Source organism: Ursus americanus, chromosome 36, assembly GCF_024610735.1.
Source record: "Ursus americanus isolate L20-20 chromosome 36, mUrsAme1.1.p, whole genome shotgun sequence".
Taxonomy (NCBI): domain Eukaryota; kingdom Metazoa; phylum Chordata; class Mammalia; order Carnivora; family Ursidae; genus Ursus; species Ursus americanus.
Window position 1 is genome coordinate 23,922,016 of NC_142162.1, and position 24,318 is coordinate 23,946,333.

Genomic DNA, 24,318 nt, shown 5'->3' on the forward strand with positions numbered 1-24,318 from the left:
ACGCCGTTTCCATCCCTTACTCTCCTCCCCCTCTTCAGGGTAATTCCAATTCCACATCGAGTCTGCCCGTTCAGGAGGGCAAAAACTTCCCTGGGAAGTAGAGGATTAAGGGTAGGGTAGCTGGGTTGAGTGGTTGGATTGAGTCTCATTGTCTATTTTTATTTTTATTTATTAAAGATTTTACTTATTTATTTGAGAGAGAAATAGTGAGAGAGAGAGAGAGCACGAGCAGGGGGGAGGGGCAGAGAGAGGAGAAGCAGGCTCCCCGCTGAGCAGGGAGCCCAACTCCAGACTCCACTCTGGGCTGGATTCCAGGACGCTGGGATCATGACCCCAGCCAAAGGCAGACGCTTAAGCAACTGAGCCACCCAGGCCCCCCCCCTTTTTTTTATTATTATTATTTTTAATTTTTTATATTTTATTTTTAGAGTCTCATTTTCCACAGGAACTGACTCTCAGACCTCCTGTAAGGCAAAAATCGGACGATGTAGAAAATGCCCCTGGAAATCCATTCCGACCCCCATGAAGAGCCACAAGCAGATATATCACTTCTGAGGCAATTCCAGACAGCCAGCTTCTCCTTCAGGTTGGAAGAGAGTTCTGTTGTTTCCATTGAGCAACGGAGGAAACCACTGACATCGAGGGCTATCCTGGACCAGAAAAATTTATCTTTGAGTGTGATAAGATGCTGGTGTGATAGGAGGCCAGGAAAGGGCTGTCATGCACGTTCCCGTGTCACTCTCAGTCCAGGCCCGTGTTCGCTGAGCGGAGGGCAGGAGGCCCATCTGCTGCGCTGTATCCCTACACACTTCTCCCTTCTCTCCCCACTCCCCGCCGCTGAGCTTGTGCCGTGGACTTCCTGTGCACTCAAGGGGTGCTCCCGGATCCAGGAATCCCCACCTTGATATTAGCCTCTCCACACAAAGCCGCCACCTTGGGTGTTGAAGCCCTGACCCACAGAAGCTGTGAAATAATAAACATTAGTGGTGTTAAGCTGCTAAACGTGGGGATAATTTGAGGTGCAGAACGCGAATACAAGAGTACAAATAGAGAACACTTAAGACAAGGGAGTAGCTGGAGAGGCAAGCTGAGGAATGTGCCCTTGATCCATTAGGGCACCTTTTCCAGTGGGGAGTGATGGGATTGCGTCTGTCTTTTAGAAAGTTCCCCTGGTGGTGGAGGATGTGCTGTGGGAGAGCCGTGGCTGGCAAAGAGACCAGTTAGGGGACTCTGCAGTTGTCCAGGCAAAAAGATGTCTGTTAAGACGATATGGCAGTGATGGGTGCAAGAGACCTTTCTGAGGGGCGCCTGGGGGGCTCAGTCAGTTAAGCGTCTGCCTTCGGCTCGGGTCATGATCTCGGGGTCCTGGGAAGGAGCCCCGCATCGGGCTCCCCGCTCGATGGGCAGCCTTCTTCTCCTTCTCCACTGCTTGTGCTCTCTTATGCTCTCTCTCTCCCTCTCTCTCAAATAAATAAATAAAATCTTTTTTTTTTAAGATTTTATTTATTTATTTGACAGAGATAGAGACAGCCAGCGAGAGAGGGAGCACAGGCAGGGGGAGTGGGAGAGGAAGAAGCAGGCTCATAGCGGAGGAGCCTGATGTGGGGCTCGATCCCATAACGCCGGGATCACGCCCTGAGCCGAAGGCAGACGCTTAACCGCTGTGCCACCCAGGCGCCCCAATAAATAAAATCTTTAAAAAAAAAAGAGAGAGAGACCTTTCTGAGTAAGAACACTCAGAGCTGTGGGCCAGCTGCCTACAGATAATATTAATAAAAGCAATAATATTATTAACAACATTCACAGCTGACATTTATGGAAAACACCAAGCACCACTGTAAGCCCCTTATATGTATTCACACGTTTAACGCTCACAGCAACCTTATGAGGTAGGTACTATTCTCCTTTTACAGATGGGGAAACTGAGGCACAGGGAGACTCTATGACCTGCCCAATGCCGCTCAGCTGGTAAGCCGCAGAACCTGGGTTTACACTTAGGGAGCTGTGCCTTTACCATCTCAAGGGGCTTCCTCTGGAGGGGTCAGAGAGAGAGAGGGAGGGAGAAGTTGGGACAAGGGTGAGTTCTGAGGTGTCTAGCCTGGGCAACTGAGTGCAGCCTCACACTAAATAGCAGTGGATGACTTGAAAGACATTCCTCTCGCCAACCACCTACTAATTCCCTGCGCACCTCGTAGGAGCTGCTTAATAGGCTTGACTACAGCCCAGTGCACGCAATGTGCAACAACATCCGGATGTGGCTCCAGGCCCCGCTCCTACCACACTCCAGTAAAAATAAATCTCTCTGTCCAAATAGAGAGTGGTCAGAAGTGCCATGTTTTACAGGACAAGAAGCAGTTATTTGGCATTAAAAATAGACAAGTTTTGGCTTCCTTGCAGATCTGGGCAAGAGCATTGCAATTTCCAGATGGAAACCTGGGTGGATGGGGTCAGCCCCGCCTTTGACTGACTCAGCTATTTAAAAAGCCCAAACAGAAAATTACATCCCCTTTCTGGGCCTCAGTTTACTCATCTGTAAAATGAAGAGGTAAGGGGTGACTGGGCAGCTCAGTGGGTTAAGCATCTGCCCTCTGCTCAGTTCGTGATCCCAGGATCCTGGGATCATTCCCTGCTCGGTGGGGAGTCTGCTTCTCCCTCTCCCTCTGCCACCCCCCAACTCACACTCTCTGTCTCAAATAAAATCAATAAATTAATTTTTAAAATGAAGAGGTAAAGCACGATTGACATGCAAGCTCGCACAGTCTGTGAGGGCAGGAACTGGAGTCCAAAGCTGGCCCTTGGAGGGCTGAAGGCCTCCTAAATGAGGGGGGCCCTGCACGGATAAGGCGGGCTGGCCCTTTGGCCCGCAGCTCACTGCTCATAGGACCAGAAGTGTATTTTTCCGAGGATTTTCAGAATTCCGTCAAGGGCTTTAAGTTACCCTTTTGAGTCAGACACCTTGTTAATCCACAAAGAAAGGCCAGCCAGAAGCCCCCTCCAACTAGCATACCTCCTGAGATGCTACCTTGATAAAAGGAAGCCAAAGCCCAGCTTGATGGGAGGGGAGGGGAGGGTGGGCGGTGGAGGGGCTGCCAGGCATTTTTGGTCCCCAAGGCTGCCCCTCCCCTCTATTCTGCAGACAGGCGCAGTAGCTGCCGTGTACTTAGAGAAGAGCAGAAGGCCCAGAGAGGGGACACAATGTGCCTAAGATCGTTCAGGTGCTGGAGGCTGGAACCGGATCCAAATCCAGGTCTGGGTCCAAAGCCCGGGTCTTTCCACCTCATGGGGCCTCTCCTGTGCTGCTGACTGTGATGTCAGCATGGGGCTCCTCTCCACCCCCAGAGGGGACAGGAAGTCCTGACAAAGTAGGGAGCCTGGGGCTGAGTCAGGATGGCGGCCAGAAACAAGTCAGGAGTCTCTAATTCCCTAAGGGATCCCCTTGGAGTTTCATCACACCTTGAAAAAGAAAGACCAGCTTTGCTTTAAATGGTTTTATTAAAAATTGTACCAATCGATGGGGGAGAATATACACACACATATATGCATGTGAAGAACAGAAAGCCAAATATTCTGTACAGGTTAAAAAACAATGGTCCCCATTCCCCTCCCTCTCTTTCCCTGTCTCTCTCCCAGAGGCAGAGTGCCTGGAACCCAGGACAGCTAACCTGGGCTGAACAAAATGCTACATTCTCACTGGGTCTCCCCCTGACAGCCCCTGTGGACCCAGGGATGGAGCGGATGCTCACAGGGCAGGGGAGAGGCGCCGGCCACCCATGCATACAGGGGGTCAGGGCAGACCCAGGTGCCAGCTCCCAGCTTCTGTGGCCTGCAAGGCTGGTGCCTCTATGGAAGAGCTTGGCTGTGTTATTCCCTCAAAGCTCCAAGTCCCCTCCAGCCGAGGTGCCCCCTGCCCACAGTGTGCCCAGGAGGCTTCAGGGGCTGATAAGTTAACCCCTTCCTGGACCAAGTCCAGCCAAGGTCCAGTGTCCCACCAAGGATCTGCCTGCACCCAGAGGGCCCCGCAGCTTCCCACAGCCCAGGCTGAATATTGATTCCCAGAAGCCCCGCAGAGCCGTAGAGGCAGAAGTCTTTTTGTTTTTCCTGCTCTCCACTCTCCATACACCCTCTTCATCAAGTCCACCAAATGACACAAGCTTGCCAGCTCTCAGAGTGCGCCTTGCTGACCGGGGCAGGCGCAGTAGCTTCCCAGCCTCCAAAGGAGGCCGTGGCTGGACCATCCCAAACAACACCCCCCCCCCTTTCCATGCCCAGGCTGGAGCCACCCTTGGATGAGGCTGGGCCACTAGGGACAGTGAGACAAGTCAGCTGGGCCCCTCTGAATGTTTGGAGCATGCCTGACATGTAAGCTCTGGACACGGACCCACACCCCCTCAGGGCTTGGGGAGGTCGCTGGGAGGTGATCTTTCTCTCCCTTGCCCTGAGCAAGAAAAGGCCACGGGGACAGCTCTCCAGCAGCCCAAACTTTGAAGCAGGCAAAGGCAAAGAGGCCAGGCCGAGTCCTCTAACTCACTGAGGGAGTCAGATGTCTGGCCTGGGTGGGGTTCTCTCCCCAGTTCTGTCTACCAGCTTCCAGAAACTCTAGGGTTCTGAATTAGATGGGCTGTTTTGACCCTGAATATCAGGCTTCCTCCCTCCAGGGCTTTTCTATAATGAGAGGGAGGTTTCCAGCCCCTCTCCCACCCCTTACCCCGGCAAACCACAAAAACTCCACAAGTCTTCGGCTGGTTACAGGTCAGGAGCCAGGTCAGAGTCTCCCTCCCTTCAAATCTGATTCTCCACCCCCTAACTAGAGACAGCCAAGCTCCCGGGGGTGGGGGATGGGGGAAGGGAGCCCGGAGGGAGGGATGTGTCTCCTGAGGCTGGACTTGAGGAATGTTCAGACCAACTCACCAGGCAGAGGGGGAAGGGGCCAGTCTAGATCACTAGGCCAATTAAAACCAGCCAGCCAGGAGGAACCTCTCTCCTTCCTGGGGCTATTTACCTCTTGGGTGTTTTGGGGGGAAGGGAGAAGGAGGAGGTTTTAAATTGTGCCCCAGCTTGCTTAGGATAGTGAGATAGTTCCTGGCTTCCCATAAGATGGGAGACAGCGCAGTCAGACCACCCTCCACCCGGCCCCAGGCTCAGTGTTAGGTGGGCTTGTCAAACTCTGGGCTCAGTTCTCGGGGCAGGCCACAGGACATCCTGCCTGGGCCCGGCAAGCTCTCTGAAGCTGATGGCTTTGCCTCAGCACCGAGGCCCTGGACCACTTATTTGTTCTCTCACTCAGCTCAGGTGGGAAGTCCGCTAAGAGGGGTTCAAAGTGGCTGGTTTCCTTGTGTGCCACTCGAGCATACACCAGCAGCCTGTCTGTCACTGCCTTGGTCCAGGAGAGGGGAAAATGGCACATGTCCAATGCACATCCTAGAATGGTATGGAGACACGCAAAGAAAGCTGGATTTCACAATGGTCAGCATGTCCCGGAGCTGGTCTTCACCTGTTCCCTGGGCTCCTCCTTGTAAGCAGGAACCCATCTTCTTAGCAGACAAACCATGGTACACACCCTGAGAATAGAATTCTAGCCAAGAAGAGGTAATACCTCCAGAACATCCAAGCAGAACAAAACAAAGGCTAATGTACAGTTTGAGGTCCTTCACCTCAAGGCCACTGTGAGCCCATATGGCACCTTCGTGCAAATTAGGAAGGGCACCCCTTCCTCTGAGCAGACGTAGCCCCAAACTAGGGCATATAGCCTAGCTGGGCAGAGCATGAGCTGGATTTTAGTTCCATTACCTTCTTCTGCAGGTGCCCTTGTGCAGTGAACAACCTGCCCAACTGTATATCCAGTAGATTAATGCTTCCTGAAGACCTCCTCTCTGTAGAACCGGAGAAGCTTGGGCCTGTTTAGATTTGAGAGTCTCCTTGGACTCCTCCAATTTCCTTGGGTAGCCCTGAGGTCTTCTCTGCCCAGGGAAGCCACCATTTCTTTGGGCCTTGCTTCGTGTTAGCACCAATGTTATCTTTTCTTACATATGCAAAAATTATAATTTAATTTCTACGTGTCTGGTTAACAGACTCCCTGTGTCTTTTCAGATTCCCCGCATCTGCTATCAGAGCTGCCAGCCTGACTGCTTTAAATTCTCTCCATTAGTGCCACAGCAGGCAGAGAAGGGAAGTTCAGAGGCAGCTGTGACCCTGCTGAGCTCCAGAGCACGCCCTTCTGGCCTAGCTGGAAGCTGAAGGAAGCCCGGAAATGTGTACCCAGCTTTGACGGTTCCACACTCTAATCATTGTCTGTTACTCTAAAAGACACGTTTCAGCTGACAAAGCCACTGTGCTGGCTTCTTCCTGTATCCCACTAGGTGTGAAAAAGGAATGGGGATAAACGGGAGGAGGTATGTTGTTTCCAAGGAAACCAAGGGGTCTGGGTTCCTCTGGGGCTGGCTCCCACAGGTGGGATGGCCACCACATTTCCCAGCCCCTCTGTAATCCTGCCCCTTCCTGCTGATCCTCGGGGGAGGAAAGCGGTCTGTTGGCTGGGTCTTTTGAAAGAAGAGCTGACGAAGGCACAAGCTGCTGGTTATGGCACGTTCCTTGGCTGTTTGGCTCATCCGTGGTGGACACCCAGCCAGTCCCAGGCAGCCAGAGGTGCCAGGGGTTCTGCACCTCAGGACCAGTCCTGGGGCCTCTGAGTGGGAGCAAGTAAGACTCGAGGCCTACCCAGAAGTTTGGTTCATTTTGCGGCACGTTTGAGGGGTCCATGGAGAAACCCAACCCTCCCTGAGGTCTGCTGGAGATGACGGGCTGGGCAAGATTCCCTGAGCCCTTGGGGCAGGCACTGGCTGGGCCGAAGGAGAACCCAGATACGGAGCTGGCTGACTGGCCTAGCGGAAGTTGCCATGCTCAGCTGGAAAGCCCCTGGCCGAGGCCCTGGGGGGGTTCAAGCAGTGTGACTGGCAGATCTCGGGCCGTCCGTCCGCAGTGGAAGGCTGATGGCGTTGGCGGACCAGAAGTCTAATCCAGTCTCCTATTTCTTAACCAAGCCCCTGTGGGAAAACTACAGTCCACTCGCTGGAGGATATCACTATTTGGTCATCTTCAACAACCGCTCGCTGAAGACTCGACTTGTCAGAGCCCTGGGAGGTCCCACATCACAGACCCATCAGCCTCTACTTCCACAGTGTTTGACAAAGGCCCTCATTCCTGGTCGAGGTCCTGAACAGGGAAAGAGGTCCGGCTTGGGGTATGTCTTATGTACACAGAGAGAAACTTTGCAAATGCAAACGCAAAACAGCAATGAATAAACTTCACAAGACACAGTGTCAGTCCTCGCCGATGTCCTTCCTCTGGTGGCCCGTTATGAAGAGGGCAGCCCAGCCTCACCTGGGACCTGCCCCATCCCTGTTCTCATCTGCGTTCAAAGCGAGGTTGTGTAAGAAGAGCAGGATCTGCCACCACACTCGATTTTGGTTTTGCTGGTGCTGAAAAGGAGAAAAAAAATCAATGTAACTCCTAAACGTAGCCTGTAGCCTCCACGACTCCCGAGTCCTTATCATTCCCGATAAAAGTTCAGATCAGCGTGTCTGGGGGCAGTACTTTAATCCCATCAGGACAGCAAACTGGGGAGAGGAGGCGGGAATTGGGGGGGATGAGAAGAATGGTGGCGACGAGGGGGAGATAGTTGAGTTCTCCGAAAACAACTGCAGTTTTAACATTAAAAAGAAAAGACCAGGCTCTTTACGCACTGTGCACAAGAGGATTAAACTTTTTCCCCTGCTTGCAGGATTTTCCAGAGTTTAGCCAAGTGCTGCTTTTAATCAGATTGGCTCCTGAGCCCCTCAAACCTCAGCTGCATGAACAACAAACTTTCTTCAGAAAGAAAGAGAAGAAGTGCCCCCCTTGCTCCCCCAACTCCAAAGTAACACAGAGAACAAGGGGGAAAGGGGGGGAGCCTCCATCTGCAAGTGATTTGACACTGTGAAGGTCAAAGGGTTAATCTTCAATTTAAACCACACTGCTGAGGCAGCAAAAATCTGATTTCATCCAGTGCAAACACGCACACACACACAGACACACGCACGCCGGCGCTTGCGCGCACGTGCACACACACACACACACACACACACACACACACACACACGCACCCGCCCTCTCTCCCTTCCCAGCATCTCCAGCTCAGTGCTGCCCTTTTTATAGCTGCTCTTGACAGTAAGCCATAAATAATCCCTCTTGGAGCGCTTTCCTACTGACTGGAGCCAATTAAACGTTAAGCAAGAACATACTTGAAAACAAAACAAAAACAAAGAATGCACACTACTCTCTGGAGGTTATCCCAGGTCCTACTGTCAGGCAGGGAAGCTGGGGGCAAAGGTCAGGGGTCAGTGGCTCACAGGACTGGGGCTCCGGCCCCGCCCACACAGGTACCCTTTCCCAGGGGCCAGCAGAGGCCCCGAGGGGACTGGGGTGCTGGAAGAGGCGGTCTTTGTTCTCTCTTTGTCTGCCAGGGCAGGAGGACTGGATTGGGGCCCTCTCCACGGGGGTCCTCGGTAGAGAGGGGAATAAAAAGCTAGCTTGCAGGGAAAAGCCAGCAGGAGCTGGACCGGGATCACTGCAGTGGCCCCGCGGTGAGTGCGTCCACGTGCAGTGACAGCAGAGCAGGGGCCCCTCTTGGGCTGTCTTTAATCACTGGCTCAGCTCCTACCTCTCCGATGAAGAGGACAGGCTAAGTCAGGGGCAGAATGGAAAGTGAGCCCAGGTCTCCCGCACCCTCAGAGTTTTGTGGGCGGTTCTGGCCCTGGCCTCCCGGACTTAGCCCCAGGCGACTGTGAAGGTCCCCACTCCACCCCCGCCTTGGGCCACTAAGGGGAGAGAGGTGACCTGTGGACAGAGGCTGACCCCAGGGCCCTTCCGAGACAGGTGAACAGAACGCCCCCTCAGGAGCAAGGGAGGCTGGAAAACCACCCAGAAAGCTGGAGTCCTGGCTACTGCCAGGAGGGGAAATCGGGGTGTGCCACAGAGGAGTCCTGGCAGACTGCGCAGGAGACTGATGGCTTCCTTGTGTTTTGTAAACAAAGATGAGTAAAAAGAGGAAACACAGCCGGCTTAACAAAATCTGGTTAGAGTAAAGCAGCGTGAAAACGGACTCAGCTGCAAAACCTGAAGGCTCGGGCCTGCCTGCAGCAGCTGGCCAGGGCACCCCTCCTCCTGCTTCTTCCCCCAGCTGCTGCCCAGGACAGGTGCAAAGGTCATGTGGCAGAGTAGGAGGAAAATCCAGGAAAAGACCGGTCCCCGGAGAGGCCAGTCTGCTGGAATTCCAAGTCTCCTCAGGTGCCTGTTTGAAAAGGCCAAGTAACAATAACAACCACAGTCAAGACAAGAATAGTAACATTGAGTGTGCCAGGCTCTGTTCTGAGCGTTCTACATCTTTGCTTCTCAAAGTGGGGTCCATAGGCCAGCAGCCTCAGCAGCCACTGGGAGCTTACTAGAAATGCAGAGCCACTGGATCAGAATGGGCGTTTTTAACGAGATCCCCAGGTGACCTGGAGAACATGAAACTCCTCTGGCCCTTCTCCGCAGCCCTATGAGATTGTTATATATCATCATTCCCATTTTACAGATGAGAATATTGAAAGAGTTCGAGAACTTGGCTACATGGCTCCTAAGTGGCAGGGACTGGACTGAATCCAGACCCCCTGGCCCTAGAGCACTGTCCTTACCCATTATCATCATTCTCTGAGCGCCACCATACACCTTTCTTTATGCCAAAGCAGACCCTCTCTCGTCCCCTTCTCTAAATTATATCAAAACAGCTCAATGGCCAAGGAAGGGAGATCACAATTCTATGATCTGGGGCCTGGGCCAATCCCATTTCTGGATGCCTCGGTCTTTCCCCAAATGCCCCTAATGGAGGCTGCCTGCTGCCTGGGTGACTTCCTGGGCCCTGAGGTGTCTGGCGATGAGGCAATGCAGCACCCTCACTCCCATCATTTGTGGTGCTGGGGGAGCCAGAAGCAGTTACGGGCCAGAGTGCTGTCAGAGTTGGAAGGCTGAGGTCTTGTTGGGAGATGCAGGCAGGCCCAGGTGCAGGAGGCAGGACATACAGGCCCACCGTCAGGAAGGATCCAAGTCCCAGCTTCTGCCGGTGACAGGCCTCGGGGTACACGGGTCGGCAAGGAAGGCTCCCTGGGCCAGGAACCAGAGGACGGGGCTGTAGGCAGGGGTTTCCCGCCGGCCTGCCCGTGAGTCCTCACTTCCCTTATAAGAGAAATGCAGGCACAGTGGTTCCTAAACCTGACTGCATCACAGAACCCACTGACGTGCTGGGATAAATACTGAGTCCGAGGGCTCTGCCCAGACCAACTGGGTCCGACTCTCCAGGGAAGCCGTCCAGGAATTTGTACATTGAACAAACTCTCTGGGTGACATTTTTTTATTGTCTTTTATTTATTTTTAAGATTGTATTTTTTTAAAGTAATCTCTACACCTCACGTGGGGCTTGAGCTCACAATTCCAAGATCAAGAGACACCCGCTCCACCGACTGAGCCAGCCAGGTGCCCCAGGGTGACATTTTTTAAATCAGAAGTAACATTTATTGTATATTTGAGTCACCAAAGTAATACATGTTAACTGTAGAAAAATTGGAAATACAAGAAAGGAGAGAGAAGAAAATAAAATCACTCGCGATCCTACGGCCTGGAAGAAAACGCTTCATGATTTGGTATTTTTTTCAGTCTCTTTAGATCTCTTCCCATCAGAATAATGACTTGGCCAAGCCCGAGGGAAACGCTGCCCAGGTGGGTCTGAGGCAGCCAGGCCACAGACAGGCATCTGGAAACCCCTGAGGTGCTTTCCGACCCTAAGGTTTGTGATGTGAAGTTTGTCGTCCACAATTACCTTCAGGATTACAACTCCGAGTTCCAACAGCTGACTCCAGCCAGCCTGTTGGAAGGTCTGGGTGGGCCTGGAGACCAGGCGGCCTCCTACAGAGTTAAGCTGGCTGCGTGTGCCCAGCACGCGCAGGCCCCGGTAACCAGTCCTCAGCCTCAGTAGCCCCAGCTCTGGGCACAAGCAGACGTCACACGAATTCCGCTGAGCCTTCTCTTGCCACAGGGCAGCCCCCCAAAAGGCCCTCTTCTGAAAAGAAACCAAGCTGCCTCACACCAAAACTATCAAAGAAGGCCCTGATCATGAGAACAACAATAAATACAATATTAAAAAGAAAATGACACAAAAGGGCCTGACCAGAAAGGAAAGACAAAGGACATGAAGGGAGGCTGGTGAGAGGAAGAGTAAGGAGGAAGGAGATCCACGTTCACTGTACAGGATGAGGTACACAGAGACACCAAAACGCCAGGGAACGTGGATCCTTCCAGCAGAAGGGGCGGAGGAGCAAGGGGGAGCAAGGGGGAAGCAGGAACGAGCATGCTTGGCCTCCGATACTCAGGCACTTGGCACAGCCCCGAGCACAGCACCTGAGCTCAGGGAGTGCGACCCCCCAGAGCAGGGCCCAGCATTCCCAGACTCAGCTTGAGCACCCTTCTAAGGCTGGCAACCTGCAGAAAGTGGGGGTTCCAAGAATGCACAGTCCGGGTGCCCTTAGGGATAGGGAATTGAGGTATGGGAGGGGAAACTGCTGGGAATTGAAGCTTACACCAGACGGCCTCAAATTGAGAGTGTAGAGGGTAGGACCAAGGCATGGGGGGAGAAAAATAGAGGTGAATGCCCCAAGGGAACGGGATCCCACATGGTGGATAAAAATACCCCCTTCAGTTAAGAGAGCACAGACAGGCATGAAAGACCTAGGGCTCTTCCTTCTCCATCCCACTTTCTTGCTGTGGTCAGGGGATGAAGGCAATCAGCTGACAACGGTTCGAGTCACCCCCACTGTGTACAAGGCATGGCAACTGAACGCACAGCCTGTGTCACAGCAACATGCAGGGGCACACAGTAGGTACTCAGCAAGTGCACGCTGGACCCACTACAGAAAAGTCAGCCTTGCAAGATAACCTACTTGTCTGAGGCCAGGAACAACTGATGCCTGGCCAGGTCTTAAGATTGTACTTGATGTGATAGTATCAGCCTCTTGCCTGGGGAGAGGCCCAACTAGTAAAAGACTTTCTTCTTCTTCTTCTTCTTCTTTTTTTAAAGAGCTGGCTGTGGTGTCTGACAAGGTTGGATTACACAAATCAAACTCTGTTTCATCCCACGTGGCCTCTGCCCTCAGCACAAAGAGTGTTCCCTCCCCTCTCCGGATAAGAATCTCCCTCTGCCTCTCTCCCTTTGGATCCAATTCACACCCTCTGGGGGCTTTTGTGTGTCACCCGTGTTCCAGATGCTCCTGCAAAAGCTAGTTCACCCCCAAAGAACTAGAGGAAGAAGCAAGCCTACGCTGTGGCCCTGCTTGAAAAGAACCCTGCCGATTTACCAAACAGACAGCAATTTATATCTCATACTCAGAGTGCCTTCTGATCTCCCCATTTCCTCTTCACAAAGATCTGGAACACAGGAAGGACACGTATTATCAATCCCATTTTATAGATGTGGGAAGCAAAGGCTCGGAAACATTCCCCCAAGCACGTTAGTTGGGAGGGGGGTTATTTCAGACCCCACTTCTGACTCCCGAGCTATGTTTTTCCACTAAAATATTACAGTGTGTCCATTCACATCACGGCAAGTAGCACGAACTTTTCAAAGAGAATCGCCACTGAACTGCTCCCCTAGTACGTTTAAAGACATTGTTTCCAGATCATTAACTACTTAGTAAGGATGCTGTGGACCTGAAAAAATAAACCTTCCAGAGGCAGAGCTCACTGAAGATCAAACAGAAATACAGCTAAAACTGCTCTGAAATGATAACTTCAGATCATGTTCAGAAATCACACTCGGTTTCTTTAAAATGCAGAATTTCCTATATCCTGTTTTGCAGGGAGAAACACACTCTCCAGAATGATGTTTTCCCATCTCCTGCCTTTGGCCATCATAGCCTAAACTCACCCTGGTTCTCGCCACCGAGAACAGGAACACAGAGATAAGAGAGACTTCAGGAACATTTCACTTGAGAGAAGTTGAGATGTTTTTGTTCAATTCAGCCAGCTTTTATCAAGCACCCAACCAGGCTAAGACTTATGAAGGACACAAAGATGAGCAAGATGCCATTGCCCTCAATTATTTTACAATCTGAACGGAAGACAACAAGAGCATAGAAGTTAAGTTTTACGGGAGGGAGAGGCTGGTCAGGGCAGTGAGTGGGCGCTCCCTCGGGCTCCTCTCTTCCAGGGGGTGCCTGGAAGCGGAGACGGGTGGTGGGAAGACCATAGTTTTAGGATCAGTCGGATCCGTATGGCTCCCAACGCAGCCACTTACAGCGTCTCCCTTCTGAGCCTCAGTGTCCTACAAAACGGGGATAACGGGGTCCAGAGGTCCGAGGTTGCTGTGGCGATCCAGTGAGGAACATCTGCGTAAAGCAATGGGCCTGGTCACTGCGCGAGCAGCTCGCTCCCCATGGCGAGGACCAGGAAACCTGCGCCCCATTTAACCTCGCCGAGCACTTCCCTCAACATCCTCTCCCTCAGAGCGCCTGCCCCAGGAGTGCTGTCTTCTGAACAGACTTACGAAGTCCTGGGGAAATCCCTGACTTTCCACTCTGAGATGGGCCAAGACGGCTAGAGGCAGCTGGGCTCAGAATTCCAGGCTGCCAAACTCAGCAAGGGATTGAAACGCACAGGGCAGCCCCTTGGGTCCAGTGGCCCACTGCCCTGAGAAGGCTTCTGACCCAGATGCTAGAGGAACAAGCAATGTGGCAAAACGGAAAAGGAAAAAAATACCCCTTGCCAAGAGCTTTCTCGGTGCAGCCAGCAGTGCCAACACTGGCTGCCACGATGGCAACACCAATCACTTCCTTGGGGAAGAAGGGGTAGCCTGGGGCCGGCCAGCTCTCACTGGAAGACAGCAGGGTTCCCTCTAATGCAGCTGCAGGCCACTGGGGGCTGGGGGACAGGGCTGTCTGCCCTACCATATCCCCAGAGCCTCGTGCTGCACCCCCACAACCTCTGGAGGCTGGAACTACTGGGGCCCTTCCCCCAGCTTCCCAGGGATGGCTCTGGCTCCCTCAGCCTGAGAACTGCTCCATCGAACTACTGGACAACTTTATTTATTTATTTATTTATTTATTTATTTATTTATTTATTTATTTATTTAAGATTTTATTTATTCATTCGACAGAGACAGCCAGTGAGAGAGGGAACACAAGCAGGGGGAGTGGGAGAGGAAGAATCAGGCTCCCAGCGGAGGAGCCTGATATGGGGCTCGATCCCAGAATGCCGGGATCACGCCCTGAGCCGAAGGCAGACGCTTAACGACTGAGCCACCCAGGCACCCCATACTGGACAACTTCTTAAGAAGTTGGAAGAATCAGGAAGGAATCCTGGCGTGTGTGCTCTGGTGGAAGGTGAGGGAGTGAGGGGACTGAGGAGTGGCAGATCTGCTGAGGGGCCTACAAGATTGAGGAAAAGGAACCCCAAAGCTCTGACTCCCAAACTGGGACCTTGGCAGCTGGCTGTTCTTGTCCTGCCTGGGGCCGGTTCCCTAGCCAGGACAAGGCAAGCTAAGCATGGAAGAAGGCTGGACCCTCCTCCTCACCACATATACTGAGTGTTCTCGTTCTAGTCATGCAACATGCCCTCTTGGTTGCCAGACAAGATCAAAAGGCAAACCAGACATTTTTCTTCATCCTTCTTTTATAGTGCCTCTCCCAACCCCTCCTCCCATCACCTCCCTTCACCCCTAAGGGGGAAAAAAAAAAGCCAACTCCCATCCCCAAGGCCTAGCTTGGTGAGGAGGGAATGAACTATCCGGAACTACAAGGCCCTTCTCCTGGAAGAGAGAGTAGTCAGGTGCAGAGTTGTGTGGGGAACTCGGCCTCTAGTCAGCCACGCTGATGACTCAGAAGCTAAATATAGTGAGCGATATAAACAGAGCCAGCCACAGAGCAAACACAGGGCCCCCAAGCCCCGGCCTGGCTCTCACGCACAGCGGCCCTCCACAGCCCCTCCCCCAGCCTCACTCTTCCCCAGGCACCCTCCTAGGTAGACCTCCCACTGCTGGAACGGAGGCTGGCTCCACAGGGACATTCTCACTCTAAGGTGAATCTCTGGGGCTCCTGCCCAGGGCTGCCACATCTAGGGCCTGAATAACCTCATTAGCCGCAGTCTGAGCCCCCAAAACCACTCAGCAACAAGAAGGGCATCCCAAAGGGTCAGGAAGCAGTCAAGGGCCCCCTGAACAAAGGATCCAGGCTGTTGGCAGATGTAAACACCACTCTGGGTACAACTTCCAAGTGAGCTCCCTGAGAACTATAAAGACAGGTCCAAGCAAAATCCTACAATCATCTTCTGGCACATTTCTCAAAGTGTTAAACTGCCCACACCTTAGTAGTTACATGTATTATAATCTCTACTGGGCTCTCCCATCTGCTCTGCTAGGTAAGTATCAGAAATTGAGGCTCCGAGAAGTTAAAAGATTTGCCTATGGACAGAGAACTCCTAAGTGACAGAGGTAGAAATTCGAACCCAGGTCTGCCTTTAAGTCTATGACTCTTTCTGTGATATTGCAACAAAAGATAGTTTTTGGTGAGTGGCTAACATTTTCCTCACATTTCATTTTCCAGAAAGTCTAATTACTACTCAGGGAATTTCCAAATCTGACTCTTCTGAATGAAGCCACTCCTGGTCCAAGTGAAAAAGCCATTTCCAACTCAAAGAATCCAATGCTCTTATAGCTTTACTCACTCAATGCTCTACAGTGGCTCCTGTTTTTTTGAGGATTCTTGGCTTCTTAACATTTCCCAGAAATACTCCCCGCAAATTTCAAGATGGTGCCATTGGGATAGGATACATGCCTAAGAAGAGGGGACAGCAGCTACTGTCCATTCTTAGGCCCCTGCTGGAGGAGACCATGGCAGGGGGAATGGAAAGAAACTAGAACCCACACCTTCTAACCCCAGCAGCCCGTGAACACAGTGAGGAAGCAAACCCACACCTCCTCTTCACTGCAGAAGCTGGACAGACCCAGAAACACCAGGGCACCTTCACAGAGCCCGAGGCAAGGCAGGCCCTGGTCAGCAGATCACCGCAGGTCACCTGCTGCAGAGGAACAAAGAGGGAAACATTCCAGGGGCATCTGGGTGGCTCAGTCAGTTGAGCGTCTGACTCCTGATTTCGGCTCAGGTCAAGATCTTGGTTCGTGAGATTGGACCTGCCTTGGGCTCGGCGCCCAGAACAGAGTCTGCTTGTCCCTCTCCCTCCTCCGCTGCCCCTCCCCTCTTTCTCTCTCTCAAATAAATAAATAAAATCTTAAAAAAAAAAAAAAAAAAGAGGGGAACATTCCACTCCTGACCCAGTCAAAGGAAGGCGGGGCATGTGACCAGGGTGGGAAAGGTTTTTATCTCCAAGCGCCCGGCCTCCAACTCTCTTGCTGCTTTGGAGACCCAAAGAGCCCACAAAAAGCACCTCACTGACATGGATCTTCTGCCTTCCAATCCTTGCCTTTCCATTCAGAGGAGCCACCCTGAACTGATCACTCGGGTAACCGGGCTAGACCCCCACCCTGTGCGCTCCTTAGGAAGTATGTGGCCAGCAAAAATTGAGAGCCAACATCACGTGGAATTTGCAACCTTTCAAACTGGGGGTCATGTTGATGCACTCAATTTGCCATAATGCTATCCTACAACGTACTACCCCATCATGGTACCCCTACCCGCTCTGCTCTTCATCTCCTAGGAAGAAGTTTTCCCCTGCACAGAAAAAGAATAACTGAAGTCCATTCATAACTAGGCACCAAAAGTGGACACTCAAACCCCCTACAGGACTCAGGGACCAATGGCCATTGTCGGGCCCTGGGACACCATCCCAGATCTGAGAAGAAAGGAAATGGCCAAGCCCTCTCAACACCTTACTGCCTCTTGGGTTGTGTTTCCTGGCTCCCTAAACTTGGCCTATAATGATGGGGGATGACCATCATTCTTTGAGGAGAAATACATAAGGGCCGAGGCCCACAGATGAGCAGCGTGGACTCATTTCTCTGTGCAGGGCAGGTGGAGGAGAGCTCAGGGGAGGCAGCTCTGCTAAGGGATCAGCCTGATGGGAGGGGTGGGAAATGCATGGTGAACTGACAAGAACAAATGTGAGGAATGATCAGGCTTATAGGCAGACAACAGGAAACACGCATTAAAGAATACCTACTACTGTGTACCCGGAACTCTAAATGGTATTTTCTCACTTAATCTTCACAATAAAATTCTGTGGTATTAGCTCTAATTTACAGAAGAGGAGCGAGACTTGACAAGGTCAAGTGCCTTCCTGGTGGCTAGTGGGTGGCAGAGTTGGTATTCAACCTGGGCCTTCTGACTTTGGACTCAAAGCCTAGAGACTTAATCCCAAACCACTTCCTTCCTAGTACCACAGTGTCCCTGCCCGCCAAGGAAGGGAATAGGGAAAGAAAATAAAATAAAATAATGGAGGAGTCACAACAGTACTTTCCAGATAACGAAATATTAGACTGTGGTTTATGTAATAATCAAGGTCAGAAAATGACTCACTTCTTAAAGCTAGCTGCTGAAAGTTCCACTGCAAGCTGGTGCTCCGTCTGCCTGCAGCCATTATCCCAGCCCGTCCTGCAGGACGAGCTCCTGGACAAGGTCTGTGAGCAGGGTTAGTGGGGAGGACGGGGTTAAAAGCAAGAGGATTCCACGGACAAAAAGCCTGGTTCTCCGTAATGGAAAATTTGGAGAAACCAGCTCTGGGCTAGAAAGGCTTAGCTGACCAGCCTCCTGCCACTGTGAGGTGGGAGTAGACAGCAGGCAGGAGCGTGAGGGACACAGAGACACAGGGAACTCAGGAGTCAGTATGGGGTGAGGTGCAGAGCACTGCACGGGAGGCTCTCCCATGGTTCTCCTTTGGCTCTGCTGCTCTGCCCCTCCTCCCAGGCTGGGGTGGCTCTGCCTGATGGCTGAACGATAGCCTCAAAAAGGCAGCCCCGCACTGAGGGACATGATGCCAAGCAGCAAAGAGCAGGGTCAGACCTTGGGATGAGGGCAGTCTCCTCCCGTTTAGGACTGAGTCATCAAGAAAGGGCCCTGGGCTATGTTCTAGTCCTGTCCTCCCAGCCTGCTGCCAAGCCTACTGGGGCTCACCAATGGATGGAGGAATATTCTGGGAAACAACGGTTGAGAGAGATCAGGTCTATTGGGAATGAAGAAAGCTGCCTTCCAGACAGTCCTCTAGATGAATCTAGGAGACCCACAGCCACTGTGTCCTCCAGCAGCTCTGGCACCAGGATTGCAAGCTGTGAGTGGGTCTCAGCCATAGACCTGTACAACCAGGCTAGAGTGAATGGGCAGGAAGGAGGCCAAGAGACAGAAATCCAGATTCAGAGTGAGTCCACACATGGAATGAAGGGGAGCCTCGAAGCCAAGTTTCCAGAAAACAATCAAAGGAGATACTAGGGATTGGAATGAGGGGCCAACGGAGGAAGCTAGGCTGCATTATGACCTAAGCGCAGGGCCCCCCTCTCTTCCCGATCACTAAGGGACTGGGAGAGCCATCCAGGAGCAGGTCTAGCCCCAGATTTCCCTCAGAACTCCTTGGCAGAAGGCACTGACCATAGGTAACCCCCAATGGTCTGTTGTCAGGAGACTGAAAGACAACTTCTCTCTCCCCCGGTGTTGGCAATGGTTTGGCCCTTCAGTCAAGCCTACTCTGATCACCTGAAGTTTCCCATCTAAACTCAGGGTCTGCCCGGTCGGGATGAGTTATTTATTCTCTCGATTCCAGACACACGCACACAGCCCGCTAGGACGGTCCGAGGTAGGGATCGTGTTGTTTCCAGGTGGCGTGCCTTTGCTTCCGTGGTGGCTGTGCTAGCGAGGGTTCAGCCTTGGGCTCCTCGCCCTGCCTTGGCAGCCATCCAGAAAGCCGGCGGGAGGAAGGGTTAAGCGCCCGGGGCTGGCCCGGACAGCGGCTGCGGAGCAGGGCCGGCCAGCCTCCAGCCCGGGGCACGGAGGGCTCCTGCAGCACGAGCCTGCCAGCCGCCGCCTTTGTTGATGGACTCTGCCACATGCTCGACTGACACGCGATGCTCCGCCCCGGCGGGGCTGGTGCCAGGCTGCCGGCCAAGCGCCCGGCCGCCAGTCTGGAGAGACTCTCGGAGGTACACTCTCCAGAGTCCCAGGTCCCGGTTCCCAGACAGAGACAATGAGGAGCAGCCTCCCCAGCTGGAAAGTGTCAGGTTACAACCGGTTCCACCACTTTCCCCCACTCAGGCCCAGCCCTGAGCCTTGGTTGCCCGGTTCCCACTGCACCTCAGTCAGGCACCCCCCAACTGTCCAGTGTCACTGTGGCACCCTGAAAATCTTGCCCTGGGGTCTGGGAGGGACAATCTCCCAAGACGGCCTCAAGCAGACACAGTGTGTCAAATGAGGCTGCAGAAAGCCACTCCATTTCCCAGGAGAGATGGTAGCATTTCCTGACAAACCGCTGGACAAACCGCTCTTAGCAAGCCTGAGCTGAGAGAGGGCAGACAACCAACTTGGAGCTCAGCGATGGCAAGAGTGCTCAGCCAGTTGGGCCCATCCAGTTCACGGGAATCACAATAGCCAAGGCCAAAACGCTGGGACCATATCCTTGGAGCCTGGCAGAGACCAAGCGGCTGAGGCAGGTCCTAGCCTCCCCCAGCCCCAGCAGACTCCCCACCCCCACCCCATCCCAACACCCCCATGCCTACTTGCTGCATGTGAAGCCGGTGGAACTGGTCTGCAATGCACTGAAGCTTTCGGGCAATCTGTACCTCTGCTCGATGTTGCCACGGCCCTTCTGGGGGCTGCTCCCCAAGGGGCAAGCCTGCAGGGAAACTGGCAGGGAGAGGGAGCCGGTAGCCTGCGTTGCCTGCAAAGACAGAGGGCCCACATCTCAGCATTCTCCACAACTGCACCATCCACCCCGTGCCTAACGCTCCTGGCTGAGACCTGGGGCCGGAGGCCTTTATCAGGCACACTGCCACATTTGGACAGCCTGACCTGCCTGCGGCCCAAGCACATAAAAGCTGATGCTCAGAGGGAGGGAATGGTGCTAGCCTCCTCCATTCACAGGCAGTGCCAGGGCAAAAGTGACATGTGGGGGGGAACTTGCCAGCCTTCTGTCTTTATTTACCAAGCTATGCTTGACCACAAGTTATTTTTCATGCGGTAGCAGGTTGAAGCCCTTCTTTGGAGAAGACGCTGGAGGCAGCCCTCCAGAGTTCCTGGGTTGAGCAAAGCAAGGCAGGGAAAGAGAAAACCAAAATGTACCTTCACTTTTTCCTCTGGCTGGGCCCAGGTTCTGAAGTTCTGGGCAATGGTACTAAAACTAGGGAGAGAAAACTCCTCAGACCCACTGGATAGCCAAGTTCCTCTCTGGAGGCGCCCCAGGCCAGACCGCAAGACCTCGAGACCAGTGCCGCACCCGACCCAAGTGCTTGCAAGCGAGCTGCCGCTAGGGGTGCCCGCCTGCCTCCTGCCTCTGTTCCCTCTTCCCTGCCGGCCTGCCTAACCCATCTTCTCAGACTCCCCAAAGAACTACGGGGCAGCTCCCTCCAGGAATAACTGCAGCGTCTCTTCAAGAGGCTCCCTGAGACCCAGCCAGACAGCCTCCGAACCTTTCCCCTCCCTCCAGAAGCTATTGTGCTAAAAGAAGAAAGTAGACTGAGTGTCTGACCCTGTCGCTTTGCCAGAGGAGGGCATGTTACTCATAAAACAAACCATTTAAGCCCACAAATGAAGGGGTCTTGTCTGATTGAGCCTCGGAAACAGCCCCTCTGCTGGCATTGAGCCCCGGCAGGCCCAACCTCTTTCTCCAGTTCCCCTTCCAAGCACAGAAAGTCCCAAGTGACACGTTCTGCCTTAAGGAAACTTCCCTCCCAGAAAGGTCTGGGTTTTTCCCTTCAGTGTCAACAGCGAGTCACAGATCCCCCAACCTTCTCCGGGGCCACGTTGGCCAATTTATGGAAGGCACATCACTACCAGGACACAAAAGCCTGGGCCACAGGATGTAAAACCCCAGGCCCAGCTACCCTCTCTCCAACACCAAAAGATGGACCCAAGGATCCCTGCAGAAAGGGACGAAAAGGCAGAACTGATGGCATAGCAAATTACCTTTCTTGGTGCCCAATAAAGCACAGGTAAAAAGCAATAACAAGCAGAGAAACAAGGTGACAAGAGTCGAGGAATCCATAGCCCCTGCTGTTCAATTTGGGGAAGGAAATAAAGCACAGGTCTGAGGAGGGGAAGTCCCCTCTTTTCCCCCAGTCTCTATGGGAGGAGTCCTGAGGCTAAGAGCACTCACCATAAAAGAGTCGCTGGGGTTCTTCGGTCACCCCACAAGGCAGCATGACACCCTGACTCGGGGAGGCCGGGCTCAGGGTCTGGGTGGCCTTGTCTTCCTGGCTGGTGGGTCGAAGCCCAGGGCCACAGCAGTGGGTGAGAGGGAAGAGATGCAGACGGCTGAGGGGGCAGTCCAGCTGGCTCTGGGCAAACAGGTCAGCAGAGAGCAAGCTCCCAGGCTGGGTCCCCGGCTCCCCGTCCTCTGGCTGGAACACATCATCCTCCAGCTCCTCCACACACTGAGGCGGCTCCATCTCCCCTGTTAGGGCGCAACGCAGGCCTCTGGGGTGCTGCTCCTACCCAGGCCAAACCGGAAGGATTCCCCTCCCCTTTCTTCTTTCCTGCTTCCCCTTCTTATCTGGCGATGTGGGGCCAGGTACTGATGACAGACAACCCGGGGATAAAGTACTACCAAGGACGACACCCGCCCCAAACAGTGAGGATGGCCTCACTCTTCAAGGATGCACCATACCTCTTCCCTGGGCCTTCCCAGAGCCACCCCCCTCCTTGGCCTTTTCTTCTGACCCAGGCGGGTTCCGGTCATGTAGTCTGACTGCTATTGACTCTGAGCAATAGAGTCAGGGGTATGATCAACTGTTACAAGCATGCAGGACACCTGGGGAAATGTCAACAAGACTAGACCCTGTGAGTGGCTGTGGGAGGGCAGAGGTTGCTGTGACTGGCTGTACACACAGCGCTCACAACACACACACACACACACTCACTCACTCACTCACTCACTGCCCTGAGGAGTAACCACCAAGCTCTCATCTCAGTCTGAGCTGGGCTCCGGGCTGAGCAGCAAAAACAAAAGCCAGCAATCCTAGGGCAGCCAGGTTCCCTCCGCACCAGCTAAGCCCCGCCCAGCTGCCCATCTACTCTAGTCCCCACCCCTGCTTGCTCAACACAACAAACAGGCTCCACGGTGTGGTAAGCGTGTGTCCTGGGAGAGAGGGCAGAAAGACCCAAGATAGTCATTGCCCTCCGGAGGAGAGCTGTCTGCCCACCACAGCTTGGCCTAGAGGGTAGGTCCACCATCCAGCCATGTGGCCGGCCTCCCCCAGCTCAGCCTACTCACTCGTGTCCATGACTTCAATCTTCTTTCCCCACAGCCTACCATTCCTGTCAGCGCTGAACCTGAGACTGGTATAACCTTCCTCACAGAAGGAAGTGAAATTCAGCCCTCTTTCTGTGACCTCACTCGCTGCCTCTATACTACTCGGGCTGTCCATAGGAGTTTCTTGGTGATAAAGAAGTTCCTCTTGCTCCACCTGATGGCTCTTGGAAATCTGAGCTGGGGGCCACCCAGCACCTTGAGCTCCCAACACAGCCCCCTATACACACACACACACACACACACACACACACACACACACACACACACACACCAGGAACCTGTTAGGGTCCCCGGGGGCAGCCAGAAGCAGCAACTACCTGAATGGTTAAGGATACAGAGAGATACTGTTTGTCACTGTCAGATTCAATTAGAGATCCCCTGGGAATTCTGTCTCCCAGTCTCTTGCCTTTGAAGAACAAGCCAAATGGTCTGTGGGTTGGTGAAGTACTTAAAGGAATCTCACTTAAATTCAGAATCTTGGCTTCCCTAAATGCAAGCTCTCTCTGAGGTGCTTACTTCAACCCTCCCTCCATCCCAACCAGTCCGTGAGCTATCTATGATCCTATCTCTGCCCTCTTCGCTGGTGAGTGAGGACAGGCCGGCTTGGATGGCAAAACAGACACATGGTGTTCTTTGGAAAGTGTTTCCCAAAGGAGGGTAGGAGATCTTCAGCTTATCAGCACCAGGAAACAAAGTTTCCGGCTGAAAGGACCAAGTGCTGTCTTGCCAGTTACCTGGCAGGGACTCCCCTCCTGCCCTTCAGTCTTCTCTCTGCAAGCTGGCAATCCCAGCCTAAGAAGGGGCCCTCCAAAGCCAATCACAAGCGGCAGTCATTGTCTTGGTTTTTCCTTTGAAGCCGGTCACCTTCCCCTCCCCCTCCCCCTCCCAGCAAAGCCCTAAAGTTCAACCCTTGCCTGGACTGGACTGTGGGGGAAATGCAGCCATAGGGTGTGTCTCTGCAAGCCCTGGGGACTCTACCCATTCTCCACAGGAACTGCAGGTGGCTCTTCTGTATGTGGGAGCCTCCTGAGGGGTGCTGGGCAAAGTCAAGTGTAAACTGGGATATGGTAAGGAGACCCTCTTCTCCCCTTCACCTGAGCTGAGGAGGTGATGTCCAAACTGGTAGGAGGAGCACGCTTCTTGAGAGCACAGCCTGGGAAGGCTTTATTCCTAGCAAGGGGAACCAAAGCCCGCTGGAGCGGTCCCAGCCCCCAAGAGCTGTAACAGGGATGCTGAACTTAAGACTCCTCCTCCTAGGATAAGGCAGTAGCCAGGCACTCTGAACCTCGACAGGATTTAAAATCTGGGAACGCACACATACATGCACACACACTCACGCACCCACACGACACACAGCAGACCTGGGTGACTCCAGGAGAGAGTCTCGGCCTCCGAGTCGTGATGCCAGGGCTCCGCGCCAGGGTCCAGCGTGACGAGCACTCGGGGGCTTGGCGCCCACTCAATTGGGAAGGAGGGAAAGAGCCCAGCTGTTAAGGAGAGGAGCCTTCAGACTCCGCAGGGAGGCTGGACGCCCCGCAACTCCCTGTCCAACCCCAAAGTCAGATCCAGAGGCCGGGCCGTTCTCGGGAGCCCAGGTCGGCTCAGCAGTGAACCGCAGGTTCCCCTGCCCACCTGGACCCAACTCCTTGCTGTCTGAAAGAAATGCTACTACCTCCAAGTTCCCTCGTGGAGCAGTGCACCTAGATGAGCGTTCCGCACCCCGTCCCCGCACCCCAGCGCTCCAGTACTTCATGGTCACCCCAGACGCCCGCTGCCCAACCCTTCCCGGGCCCCCAT

The 24,318-nt window shown here is 53.4% G+C and overlaps 1 protein-coding gene across 1 annotated transcript; it reads right to left on the bottom strand.

Annotated features, from left to right (window-relative positions):
• Positions 1-3,484: 3,484 nt before the first annotated feature.
• On the bottom strand, positions 3,485-24,008 carry BMF (Bcl2 modifying factor). The gene is made up of 4 exons (XM_045816271.2): positions 23,883-24,008; positions 21,367-21,663; positions 19,772-19,932; positions 3,485-7,475 (listed from the first exon to the last, which is right to left on the bottom strand). Exons 2-4 carry the CDS (start codon positions 21,656-21,658, stop codon positions 7,374-7,376), a joined length of 555 nt encoding a protein of 184 aa, XP_045672227.1. The 5' UTR covers positions 21,659-21,663; positions 23,883-24,008; the 3' UTR covers positions 3,485-7,373.
• Positions 24,009-24,318: the final 310 nt, after the last annotated feature.

Bases quoted from the DNA above. Each gene is read 5' to 3' on its own strand.
- BMF (XM_045816271.2), bottom strand. From the start codon at position 21,658: ATGGAGCCGCCTCAGTGTGTGGAGGAGCTGGAGGATGATGTGTTCCAG. The intron at 19,933-21,366 runs GTGAGTGCTCTT...CTGTCTTTGCAG, and splicing joins ACCCCAGCGACTCTTTTATG to GCAACGCAGGCTACCGGCTC. The intron at 7,476-19,771 runs GTAGGCATGGGG...TCTCCTTTTCAG, and splicing joins ACCGGCTTCACATGCAGCAA to CACCAGCAAAACCAAAATCG.